At 37.4% G+C, this 14,071-nt stretch overlaps 1 protein-coding gene across 1 annotated transcript in view; it reads left to right on the forward strand.

Annotated features, from left to right (window-relative positions):
- Positions 1–14,071, forward strand: part of LOC128638345 (chloride channel protein ClC-Kb-like) — a 41,753-nt gene that overhangs the window by 17,581 nt on the left and 10,101 nt on the right. The window contains exons 6-15 of the mRNA XM_053690252.1: positions 540–617; positions 1,204–1,282; positions 1,772–1,897; positions 2,735–2,819; positions 4,700–4,801; positions 7,509–7,593; positions 8,645–8,818; positions 11,631–11,700; positions 13,179–13,289; positions 13,781–13,994. Of these exons, the coding sequence (XP_053546227.1) occupies positions 540–617; positions 1,204–1,282; positions 1,772–1,897; positions 2,735–2,819; positions 4,700–4,801; positions 7,509–7,593; positions 8,645–8,818; positions 11,631–11,700; positions 13,179–13,289; positions 13,781–13,994 (1,124 nt within the window). The remainder of the gene's footprint in view (positions 1–539; positions 618–1,203; positions 1,283–1,771; positions 1,898–2,734; positions 2,820–4,699; positions 4,802–7,508; positions 7,594–8,644; positions 8,819–11,630; positions 11,701–13,178; positions 13,290–13,780; positions 13,995–14,071) is intronic.

Genomic DNA, 14,071 nt, shown 5'->3' on the forward strand with positions numbered 1-14,071 from the left:
CAGGGGTGAGCCATATAGGGGTAGGGTATACAGGGGGAGGGGAATAAGAACGCTTGAATGTGGGGTTCCACAAATATGTCTTCCCTAGGGTCCCGCAATTGCTAAGGGTGTCCCAGGTCCATTATATGAGTGCAGCAGCTAGAGTCAGCATAAGACAGAGCACTTCAGTGTGAAGCTGCAGAATGTGACCACTTCACATGCTCTGATCATTGGGGCTCTGATCATTGGGGCTCTGTCACTGTTTGTGAATAAATTAGTGATGGTGCAAATCTTTCAACATTTAAACTGCAACATTTAGCAGTTACTTTACAAATGTCATCAACCTGATATTTAAAAGGACGTCAAAAAGAAATACTCTAATGTGCTAGAACATTTTATTTATGCACTACGGCTTGCCTACCTAGTTATGCTTTTCAGCCAAGGATACCAAGAGTACAAAGTAATGTATCCCTCTGCGAGAAGGCACCCTTAGGCAGTTGCCTATATTGTTTAATAAGTTATCCAACATGACTTTAATCTCTGCTCTTCCTCATGCGTAGGGGCCCTTTGTGCATCTATCCAGCATGATAGCAGCATATCTGGGCAGGATGAGATCCTCGGTCACTGGTGATTATGAGGTGAGTATCAATGCAAATATTTGAAAATAATAAAGAGCCATAATAGTTGAAAAATGACCCTGCACTAGTGGGTATAGTTTAAAAAGATAGATAAGTTATATTAATACACTTTTTACCTCTGTAATTACTGTGTATCTAAGCCTCTGCCCCCTTATTTCAGTTCTTTTGACAGACTTGCATTTTAGCCAGAGCTGACTCCTAGTTAACTCCACGTGCGTGAGCACAATGTTATCTACATGGCACACATGAACTAATGCCCTCTAGTTGTGAAAAACTGTCAAAATGCATTCAGATAAGAGGCGGCCTTCAAGGGTTTTTAGAAATTAGCATATGATTCTACCTAGGTTTAGTTTTCAACTAAGAATACCCAATACCAAGAGAACAAAGAAAAATTGATGTTAAAAGTAAATTGGAAAGTTGTTTAAAATGACATGTCCTATATGAATCATGAAAGTCTAATTTTGACTAGACTGTCCTTTTAATACATGAAATTACATTTTATTATTATCTGTGTCTAGTACCAGTATGTGGAGAGGATGATGACCGTGATCAGTATTTGGTGACTTACTCTTTAAATCCCCTGTAGAATAAATGGAAGGAGCAGGAGATGTTGGTGGCAGCAGCTGCGGTTGGCGTCTCTACAGTGTTTGGAGCACCGATTAGTGGTAAGAACGGATTAAACACTGATGGTCAGAATATAACAACTATGTATAAATATATCAGGCTGGCAAAGATACGTACTCAATAGCATCATTTTCCTAAAGGGCCTTTATAGTTATAAAATGAGATGCTCTAATTCAATAGATCATGCAACTTTATCACTAGTGACACTGCACCTCTATGTGTTTAACCCCTGACTAGCGCTGCTGATTGTATCAGAAGCAGTTTCCACTCAGGACCAGTAGGGGGTTACTGCTTACCCCTAAATAATGCTACAGCCCAGAACAAATTCCCCAGCAGCACAGTAGATCTCAATAAAAAGTATTCATACTTTATTCTGCACTAGAACGTGATATATTGTCCTTATGAAGACTAAAGTAAGAATGCTTTTTTTATTGAGGTATACTGTGGTGCTGTGGTATTTCTTCTGGACTGTGAGGTCACTGGTATCTCAGCAACCTCTGACCTATAGCCTTTGTGTTTCTATCTGACAGGTGTGCTGTTCAGCGTGGAAGTCATGTCGTCGCATTTCGCGGTGAGGAATTATTGGCGTGGCTTCTTCTCTGCTACCTGCGGTGCTTTCATGTTCAGAGTGTTAGCTGTGTTCAACAGCGAGCAGGGTAAAGAATTATACAACATCCAATTATTACTTATTTTCCCTCAAATTTCAAATAAAAGCTCTGGAAACTCAATTGCCAGACAGTGTTTACTGCTTGACTATTAAAGGGACAGTCTAGGCCAAAATAAACTTTCATGATTCAGATAGAGCATGTAATTTTAAACAATTTTCCAATTTACTTTTATCACCAATTTTGCTTTGTTCTCTTGGTTGAAAGCTTAACCTAGGAGGTTCATATGCTAATTTCTTAGACCTTGAAGGCCACCTCTTTTCAGAATGCATTTTAACAGTTTTTCACCACTAGAGGGTGTTAGTTCATGTATTTCATATAGATAACACTGTGCTCGTGCACGTGAAGTTATCTGGGAGCAGTCACTGATTGGCTAAACTGCAAGTCTGTCAAAAGAACTTAAATAAAGGGGCAGTTTGCAGAGGCTTAGATACAAGATAATCACAGAGGTTAAAAGTGTATTTATATAACTGTGTTGGTTGTGCAAAACTGGGGAATGGGTAATAAAGGTATTATTTATCTTTTAAAACAATAAAAAATTCTGGTGTAGACTGTCCCTTTAAACAATAAATAAATGTTAAATTGTAGGCTCTGAAAGTTGTTTTGTAGACTTACCATATTAATATCTATTTATTGTAGCTAAGAGTGTTAAATCCATTTATTAGGCTGTTTTAGCATTTCATATTGAGTGAAGGCTGAGATTGTAAGAAGTGACACATATTGCTGAAATTACCTTCCTTCATAGTATATAGAGATGTAGTAGTTAGATCGGTTTGTCTGTGCTAGACATATAAATGCTGTTGGTAAAATCTGCTTAACTTCTCCCAGAAACAATCACAGCCGTCTTCAAGACCAATTTCAAGATCAGTTTTCCGTTTGACCTACCTGAGACATTCCTTTTCATAATATTAGGGTGAGTATTTATCCTGTTGGTCATGGTTTTTATGTTATTGTGTACCAGGACGAAATCTGAGGGTTCTTTCAGACTGGAAAAAGTATAGGAGAAATGGACAGTATCTCACACACTATAAAACAGATTATGTAATGATTTTAATAAGAAATAATTAAGAGATATTTACAGTAGCTTTTTTGAGATGAGTTTACACAATAGTAGACCAATATCACAAGCTGGACCTTTAGGGGCCGATTTATCATGTGTCTGGCGGACATCCAGACATCCATGTGTCCGCCAGACATCGATAAATGCAGACAGCATATGCTAGCAGGAGGTGTCAATCAATCTAATCATATACGATCAGACGGATTGCTGTCCGGCGCCTCAGAGCATGGGACGAGTTAAGGAGCAGCAGTCTTAAGACCGCTGCTTCTTAACTCCTGTTTCCGGCGAGCCTTTATTCCATTATTCAGATAGAGCAACAATTTTAAGCAACTTTCTACTTTACTCCTATTTTCAAATTTTCTTCGTTCTCTTGCTATCTTTATTTGAAAAAGTAGGAATATAAAGCTTAGTAGCAGGCTCATTTTTGGTTCAGCACCTATTTCTATATATATATGACGATTTTTTTTGGTAAGTTATACATCTATACCTTTATAAATATGATTAAATATAGGTATAGATATATACAGATATATAGGAATGTCTATTTAGAAATACTTAAAACATATTCATCTATGTGCAGAACATTGGAATGTGAAATATTTGCAGTAAATACATCATTAACCACTTTATTAAATGTGAATATTGCATAAATATGCTTTATATATATATATATATGTGTGTGTGTGTGTGTGTGTACATATATATTTATGTGTTTATATGTCGGTAAATACATATATACACATATAAATACATACACATTAATACACACACACACACACACATATATATATATATATATATATATATATATATATATATATATATATATATACATGCATACACTTATTGATACATGTATATGTATGTATCTCATTGTTAAATCCCTTTGCTTGCCTTTTTTTCTAACACCTACGACCTCATATCTTTGAGCCTTTATAACTTTTTTATGCAATATAATCTTTGGAAGAAAACCATTTATCCAAACTGCTTGGGACCGGAAAAGGTTTGGATTTCGAAATAGTTTGGATTTTTGAATATTTGCATCTTTAAAATGGGACAGTTGGAACCAAATGTAGACAACAATATATTATTCATTTAGGGAATATTAAAATGTCATAATACAGTTTATACATGTAACTAAAGGTAGTTTTATATAATTTTTTAATACTTTTGGGAATAGCAGGGAAAAAAAGTAATTTTTTAAAATAATGTTTTGGAATTCTGAATTTGTTATAATTTTAGTGTTATTATGAGAGTAACTGTACAATATATTTTTTATGTGTTTTGTGCCACTTTTTAGTTGAGCGTAACAGTTAACCAGAGCTCTGAAGTTACATGTTAAATTCAATTGCACTCAAGTGAAGATATTTAACATCAACTCGTAATATGCGCGCTACTTCTGAAATGTGCAAAGAGCCACAATATAACCCTTATCGCTTGCACGCAACCGTTAGCACATCACTCGTAATATAGCCCTATATTAGTAAAAATATCCAGGGTACAGTCTTACTCCAGATATAGAAACACACTATAATTCAAAATCTCTGTGATAACCCATAACGCCTGTTGGGGAACCTAATTATTTGTTTGATCAAGAGTACCTTTAAATACCTTTAAATATATGACTTATCCCATTTTTAGCACAAGGAGGAATCACAAGGTACAAATATACAGCTTGAGCAAAGGAACCTTGTTTTAAATCGTAATTATCACCTTTCCTTGTATTTTTATAGAGTGATTTGTGGAGCAGCAAGCTGTGCTTATCTTTTCTGTCAACGCTGGTTCCTGGGATATGTCAGAAGAAATTCCTTCACCTCCAAACTGCTAGCCACTGAGTAAGAATATTGTCTACATACGTATGTAGCTGGGACACTACAATTAAACTTTCATGATTCAGATGGAGCATGACATTTTAAAAAAAATGCTCTAATTTCACATTATTTTTGTATATAAGTCTGTGATTGGCTGATTGTTGTCACATGATACAGGTGACAGGGAAATAGAGGAAAACGTTGAAATTTGTCAAAAAAAAATCTACTGATCATTTACAGTATCCCACAAAAGTGAGTACGCCTCTCATATTTTTGTAAATATTTTATTATATCTTTTCATGTGACAACACTGAAGAAATTACACTTTGCTACAATGTAAAGTAGTGAGTGTACAGCCTGTATAATGGTGTAAAATAACTCAACACACAGCCATTAATGTCTAAACCGTTGGCAACAAAAGTGAGTACACCCCTAAGTGGAAATGTCCAAATTGGGCCCAATTAGCCATTTCCCCTCCCCGTGTCATGTGACTCGTTAGTGTTACAAGGTCTCAGGTGTGAATAGGAAGCAGGTGTGTTAAATTTGGTATTATCGCTCTCACACTCTCTCATAATGGTTACTGGTAGTTCAACATGGCACCTCATGGCAAAGAATGCTCTGAGGATCTGAAAAAAAGAATTGTTGCTCTACATAAAGATGGCCTAGGCTATAAGAAGATTGCCAAGACCCTGAAACTGAGCTGCAGCACGGTGGGCAAGACCATACAGTGGTTTCACAGGACAGGTTCCACTCAGAACAGGCCTCGCCATAGTCGACCAAAGAAGTTGAGTGCACATGCTCAGCATCATATCCAGAGGTTGTCTTTGGTAAATAGATGTTGAGTGCTGCCAGCATTGCTGCAGAGGTTGAAGGGGTGGGGGTTCAGCCTATCATTGCTCAGACCATACGCCGCACTCTGCATCAAATTGGTCTGCATGGCTGTCATCCCAGAAGAAAGCCTCTTCTAAAGATGATGCACAAGAAAGCCTGCAAACAGTTTGCTGAAGACAAGCAGACTAAGGACATGAATTACTGGAACCATGTCCTGTGGTGCGATGAGACCAAGATAAACTTATTTGGTTCAGATGGTGTCAATCATGTGTGCTGGCAACCAGGTGAAGAGTACAAAGACAAGTGTGTCTTGCCTACAGTCAAGCATGGTGGTGGGAGTGTCATGGTCTGGGGCTACATGAGTGCTGCAGGCACTGGGGAGCTACAGTTCATTTAGGGAACCATGAATGCCAACATGTACTCTGACATACTGAAGCAGAGCATGTTCCCCTCCCTTCAGGGACTGGGCCGCAGGGCAGTGTTCCAACATGATAACGACCCCAAACACACCTTGAAGACGACCACTGCCTTGCTAAAAAAGCTGAGAGTAAAGGTGATGGACTGACCAAGCATGTCTCCAGACCTAAACCCTATTGAGCATCTGTGGGGCATCCTCAATTGGAAGGTGGGGGAGCGCAAGGTCTCTAACTTCCACCAGCTTGGTGATGTCGTCATTGAGGAGTGGAAGAGGACTCCAGTGGCAACCTGTGAAGCTCTGGTGAACTCCATGCCAAGGAGGGTCAAGTCAGTGCTGGAAAATAATGGTGGCCACACAAAATATTGACATTTTGGGCCCAATTTGGACATTTCCACTTAGGGGTGTACTCACTTTTGTGGGATACTGTAAAGTAAGTGTAATTGCATTTTATTGTTCTGTAGATTTTTAGCCATGTCCATTCATCAAATAAAAATAACTATTTTGCAGAAATATTATTGCTAAAATTACTTGAGCGTATTCTCTTTACTGACATATAGCTCTGCAACACATTTCCTAACAGTGAGCTGTAGTCTTCTGTGGCTGCCAAGAAGATAATGAAATCTTTATTTACAAGAAAACACTATAAAAGGACAAATCATTTAGAATTATCACTTAAAGGGACAGTAAGCACCTTGAGATTAGTATATAAAATTATTTATGCATAAGGAACATACTTTGCAATGTATTGTTATTTATTTTGTCCCCTTTTCATGTAATTGAGGTCTGAAAATTGAGCAATTTCTAATAGTGAGAACTTGAAATACAACTGCTCACTTTTTAAGGCTACCTCTGCAAGATTTCTGTCCCTAGTTGGCTTTAACTGAAAACAACTGCAAATAAATGCGTTTTATACTAACTTTATGCCTGGTTGTCTGCAAACTAAAGCCCAGATTGGCTGCTCCAAATCAGGCAACTGGTGGGTGGAATGTGGCTATTAAAACATAATTTCTGAAAAAAGGAAGCTAATTTGTTTTAAAAACATTAAGATTTGGCTGATATGTTATTCTTTAGCAGCACAGCAGAAATGTCTTATAATTATAAGGTGGTTACTGACCCTTTAAGGAACATTGTACTAAAAATATACGACAATATGGAAGAGTAATAAATAAACATTGAAAAAAAGTCTAGAAATGCAAAGTAACAACAGCTGTTTAAAATAAACTCCAACTGATAGAGCATTATCAGTTTTGTACTTCCTGGTGATCATTTGTATCTGTCAGCCAATGAGCAGCAACAGGAAGGAGTTAGCAGCCAATCAGCATTACAGGAAGTACAGAACAGAGGCTGCTCTATTAGTTTCAGTTTAGTTTTAAATTCTGCTTTTTCATATGGATGAGAGAATTTTGTTGAATACAACGTCCTTTTAAATGAAAGCAGTGAAAGTTAAAGCACTAAATAACATCTCTTTAAATTTGATTTTAGCAAGCCAGTATACTCAGCGCTGGTCGCTCTGCTTGTGTCATCTATTACATTTCCTGAGAGTCTGGGACAGTTCATGGCTTCGAGGGTATGTTCACATACATAACAGTACTTTATACATCCTCCATCTTGCTATTTATCACTATCTTATGGCTACAAAACATCTGTGAGCAGTAATATTATTTATATATATAAATTTAGCAGCTGGAGAGCACTCGCACTTCACGGTCAGCTTGCCAGAGTGCATGCAGGAAAACAGTATAGGTAAACAAATGGCTTGCACTCACTGAACTTTTAAGATACGCACCTTTATTATGACGTTTCGTGGACCGTATCCCCTTCTTCAGACCCTGTCTGAGGAAGGGAATATGGTCCCCAAAACGTCATAATAAAGGCACGTATCTTAAAAGTCCAGTGAGTGTAAGCCATTTATATATATATATATATATATATATATATATATATATATATATATATGCATATAACTTCGTAGTAAAGGAGGGCACTCAAAGAATTTGAGTAATCCAATAATTTATTATAGACACAATGCATGAAAAGTCATAGTCAACGTTTCAGCTCTGATCTGCTTTTCTCTCCGCCGGGAACACGGCTGGTTAGCCGTACCAAGATTTAAAATCGGTCATGAAGAAGGCTCAAAGATAGAGCCGAAACGTCGACTATGACTTCATGCATTGTGTTTATAATAAATTATTGGATTACTCAAATCCTGTGAGTGCCCTCCTTTACTACAAAGTTGCATATTTGTTCATTGAGGACTGCACCCAGGTCACTATATGTGCACAGAGGTTGGAGTGCTGGGCTACCGGCTATTGGACATTATATATATATATATATATATAATACAGACGCTAGCTCTAGTTAAGCCACCTGCTGCTCTTAACAGAGACTCAAAAAGTGCTGCCCCCCCAATCTGCCACCCTAGGCAATTGCCCTGTTTGCCTTGGCCAAAATACTCCTCTGATCTAGCTTTATAAATTGGTTGATATCATAATCCTGATTATTGGTGATTCCACCACATCAGTAACTTCTCTCAACCCTTGTTATGAAGTTTAGTGAAAACCTTTTTAAAACTTTTTCTTATCAGTTTTGTTTATTTAATCATATGATTTCACTCCTAGCTAACAATGAAAGAACTTCTCACCTCACTTTTTGACAATCGCACATGGTGGACACTTTCCCAGAATGCATCACTGGAGAGGTCACCTCTAGTGGACCCCAACAACTTGTGGCTAGAATGGGCAAACCCTCAATTCACCATCTTTGGCACTTTGGCATTCTTCATAGTCATGAAGGTAATTTTTTTTGTTATTCATCACATACATAAATATATCAGGAGCCATTTTTTCTAAATTTTTTTACTTAAGTTTTCCTAACTTTACCCTCACTCCTAAGAAGTGTGTTTCACATATCTATATTTAAATGTTGCATGTATACAGAACCACGGCTGGAACAATATACATTACCCCTCAGGTCTAATAAGCTATAAAATAAACACCAATAGGTCACACTATATAAAACATAGGAAAAAACTAATGTTTGACTAATGTTAGGAAAAAACTAATGTTTGAGATTAGTGGTCCTGAACATTCCAGATGATTAAAAAAGAAAAATACTTATTTTTGCAATGTTAAAATACCATAATATGTCAAGGCACAAAGTCCTTTTTTGAAGGGACATTAAAAACTTAATACATTTTATGCACCCCCCTCTAGTTATGGGTGTCACCATATTGGAACCTAAGTTACACTGCAGATATCTGCAGGAAAGTTACTGCACATGTGCAAACACATCAGTACTGGAATGTAGTGAAAGCTAGATTTCAACATGGCTGCACCGATGTCTGGAAGGAGGCTTGGAATAACCTCAATACAATGCTTCTAAAATGTGTTAAATGTTCCTTTAACTTTGGGTACTCTAATTATAAAAATGCCATGTAATATTTTTAGCATTTTTATGGAGTAATAACATATTTTAAACCAAATGCCATAACAATAGGTGCATTATTACATTATAAAATAAGCAACAATAAGTTACGATGTAATGTACACAACCTTTGTACAAGGTGATCTACAGAACAGTTGAGCTTGTGGGCTTATATGTTATAGGAAGGCGATAAGGTGGGATCTGAGGCACACAAATCTGATTAATAAATCAATGCCGTTAGTGTACACCTCTAAACAAGTCTGTTTTTAGGAAATGCATGAAACTATGAAAGCTGGAGGCAAGCCTTAAAGGGATAGTAAACCCAACATTTTCATTCATGATTTACTTCTATTATCAATTTTTCTTCGTTCTCGTAGTATCTTTATTTGAAAAAAACAGGAATGTTAGTGTAAGAGCCGGACTATTTTTGGTTCAGAACCTGGGTAGCACTTTCTGATTGGTGGCTACATTTAGCCACCAATTAGAAAGCGCTACCCAGGTGTTGAACCAAAAATGGCCCAGCTCCTAAGCTTAATATTCCTCCTTTTCAAATAAAGATACCAAGAGAATGAAAAAAATTAGGAAATTGTGTAAAATTGCCTGCTCTGTCTGAATTATGAAAGAAAAAAGTTGAGTTTACTATCCCTTTAAACAGCAAAACTAAAGGGCATAAACCTTAGTGAATGATCCGCAGGGTATTGGTACCCAAAAAAGCAGCTATGCTTAGCAAAAATTAAATAAATACAGCACTTCAGCTGTTTCCCATAGATTTTCAGGAGAATTTTAAAAACTGTGTTTAATTTCTTTCACTTATTAAAACAGTGTTCTATAAATTCCACTGCTACAAACTGGACACTTCAAAGGAACAGAGTTTGTATGTGAAGATAGGTTGACCTTTGGAGTGAGTGGTGGACATGGCTGGCATATGTTGTCTAATAGTGGATATTTTGTTTCTGAAGTGGGTAGAAAAGCCTTTAACTAAAAGCCCTGTGGCAATAGGAGGTGAGCAGAGGAGCACATTAAAAGTGCAGGTATTTTACTAGCTAGAAACTTAGTTCTGCATAGAGAGGACGACGGCTGAGTGGTGCTATAAAAACTTGTGAGTCAGGAAGTCAGTTGAGATTTTCTCCAGTGGTCTTCAACCATGAATGAATTACTGTATAGATAGAGTGTCAGCTGAAAATGACATGGTTGGGGATGAATGTTTCAAATGTAGGTCAAGGCTGGAAGGTTAGTGCCAAGTTATAATGAGAGATGGGCTGTTCTGGGCAAGAGAGAGAGAGATGCTGGAGAGAAGAGGTCTGATAGAGTGTGAAACTAAAGCAATTATGAATCTGTTTTATGCGTTTGTGGAACCTGAGAAGAGATGGAAGAATAGAGGGTGTATAGATGTTGCATGTTAGGAGATTATAGTCAGAAAGAGCAGATGGTGAGCTGCTTAACTGTAAAACAGGACTTCAAAAGCTCGCTGGCATGGAAAGAAATCATGCCACATTTTTGGGTGCTTTTTTGAGCGTTATATTGTTAAGTCTGTATCTCTCATTCACATTGAGAACATTGGTAGCTCCATAAATAGTTTTCAAGCTCACATTTGTCTTTCTACAAGGGGACTGATGGGACTGTTTAGATAATCTTGCCAGAGTAGAGATCTTTAGATCATTGGACCCCTAGTGAGTTTTCATCTAAATGAGTTGGAGTATCAGTCCATTGTGGCTATAGGAAAAGGAAGTAACCTGAAAAAAAGTCTGACGCCCCAGGGGCAGTGAGACTGTCAACAGAAATGTTGAAATGACCAATAATGAGTCAGAGGAGAGAAATGTGTGATGTCAGGTGGGCAGTGAATTAAAGCCCCCATATGGTAGTACAGCATAGAGGGTTGTGTGTTGGGAGAGGGACACATTTTAGGGTAATGTGGGAGATAAAATGTCATGGATAGAAGTGAGTTTCTTGGAAACAGGTTGAGGGTTCCATAGTGCACAGTTGAGTAGCTTTGGATAAACCAAGAATAGATATTAGATTGTCTGTGGGAACTAAATATAGGGGGGTTGTGAGAGGGTGAGGGAGTAGGGGAGATAAAATATTCCTAAAAATATTAACCCTTTGATTGCCAGAGAGGTTGCATTCCATTTTATGACATTTTCAATTGACCTTCCTGACATTTTTTCTCTCTCTTTCCATTAGTTTTGGATGTTCATTTTGGCAACCACTCTACCAATGCCTGCTGGATACTTCATGCCTGTCTTTGTGTTTGGTGAGTATTTTATGAATTGTATTTGTATTGTAGCTGTGAGCGGTGCTGTAATACACTGTAAAATGAATGTTTTTTCACTCCATTCACTCAAGTCAATAGATAAACATTCCAGCTAAAAACAAACACTTTCTGAATAAATTAACACTTTGCTGCATTTAATTTTCAGTGGCCAAACTTTGAAGCCAGTTTGCTTATTTGGAAGCACCAACCATTGCTTTTTACTGGAGGAGTACCAAAACTTACATTATTTTGCAGTGTCTTATCTTATCACCTCTGTTTAGGTCAATTAGGGACACAAGTAGCATGGCTAGGCTTGTGAAGTCTGCAGTATGCACTTCCAATTCTCATAACTGGAAAACTAAGAATTTACAGAGCTAAATTACATTAAAAGGGAAAAAAAAACATAGAATGAAAGTATATTACAAATATTTATTTACTACTTATAAATTAGCATTTTATATAACAAAGTGTTTTAAGTCACTTTAAACACAAACGTTTAGAGGCCCATTTATCAAGCTCTGTATGGAGCTTGTGGGCCCGTATTTCTGGCGAGTCTTCAGACTCACCAGACACGCAATTTATGGAGCAGTGGTGTCCACCTGCTCTGAGCAGGCGGACACAGATCGCCATTATTCAACTTGATCGAGTACGATCGGGTTGATTGACACCTCCCTGCTGCCGGCCGAATGGCCGCGAGTCTGCAGGGGGCAGCGTTGCACCAGCAGCTCACAAGAGCTGCTGGTGCAATGCTGAATACGGAGAGCGTATTGCTCTCCGCATTCAGCGATTTCTGTCGGACCTGATCCACACTGTCGGATCAAGTCCGACAGACATTTGGTAAACAGGCCTCTTAATGTGCATGTGGCCTATAGCCAATACAGTGCTTCTGGCTTCTGCGTGCACTTATCCTTGTGCACATGCTTTTAGTGTTGGTGACACATAACATCACTGTCACTTGGAGCATGTACAGAAATAACACATGTGTTTACATGGTGTACAGTATATAAGTACATGTTAAACTTCCTCACTAAAATAATAGTATTTAATTATTTGCACTTCAAATTCCACTTTAACTTCCATTCAGAAGTGAACACAATAAAATAAATATTATTTGCATAAAAATATTTTCTTGTAATTGTATGGGCATATAGCGCTCAAGACACATGCATACTCCTGAGCCTTACATCCCCACTTTTCAATAACAGATACCAAGATAACAAATACATTTTGGTAATAGATGCAAATTAGAAAGTTGTTTAAAACGGCTTCTCTAGCTGAGTAATAAAAGATCAAATTTGGGTTTCATGTCCCTTTTTAAGTGTTCATATTATGTAGCGTTGGTCATTTAATTTATGGGCTCTCAAGCAGATATTTTCTTTAGTTTTCATTGACTTCCTGTCCTGGCCCTGCCTTTCTGATGATCTCTATCTCCTTTGAGCTCCCCACATCAACTCTTATCGCCCTATTCCTCTCTGCAGGTGCCACTATTGGGCGACTGTTTGGTGAAACTGTAGCCTATATCTTCCCAGAAGGCATCACCTCCAATGGCGTTATTAATCCTATTATTGTTGGAGGCTACGCACTGGCAGGTAAATATTAATATCTATGATTGTGGGACTTTTTGAGCATAGATCGCCCCCTTGTATAAATACCTTTTTTAACGTATTTATTTAATATCTAATCAATTTATTTAATGTGCTTGGACATGCAAATTATTTAACGATGGAATAATACACCCTTTAAGTTAAAAAAAAATGTGTATAGTCTAAAACCAGGTAATGTATATTTAGATGTTTGACAATAATAATTATCACTATGTACAATTCATCCAAAATATCATGTCCCAGAGTTTAAAATTGTGACTTCAATGCAATGTTAAATATCTAAAATAAATGGTTGTACTCGTGAGGGTCATCATTTTTCCAAATGATTATTTTTTATTATTATTTAAAGTACCCTTTCCCTGACCCTGAAAAAATATAGCACATTAAATGGGTCTCTACAAATGAAAAATTACAGTGATGTAAATTATAATTGTATTTTTTCCCAACAATTTCTTCTCTCTCCCTTCCTTATACAGGAGCAGCTGCGTATTCTGGCGCTGTGACGCATTCTCTCTCCACGGCGTTGCTTGCGTTTGAGGCAACGGGTCAGATTGCTCATATCCTCCCTGTCATTTTGGCTGTTTTGGTTGCTAATGCCATTTCACAGAAATTCCAGCCATCCTTTTATGATGGCACAATCATTGTGAAGAAACTTCCATACCTGCCACGTATCCGCAGTCGACATATAAAGTAAATGTTTTGGCCTCTTAGCTACACCATATTTTTGAAGACATTACATTAAAAAATGTTCTATCATGCATATGAAA

This window comes from Bombina bombina, chromosome 8, assembly GCF_027579735.1.
Source record: "Bombina bombina isolate aBomBom1 chromosome 8, aBomBom1.pri, whole genome shotgun sequence".
Lineage (NCBI taxonomy): Eukaryota > Metazoa > Chordata > Amphibia > Anura > Bombinatoridae > Bombina > Bombina bombina.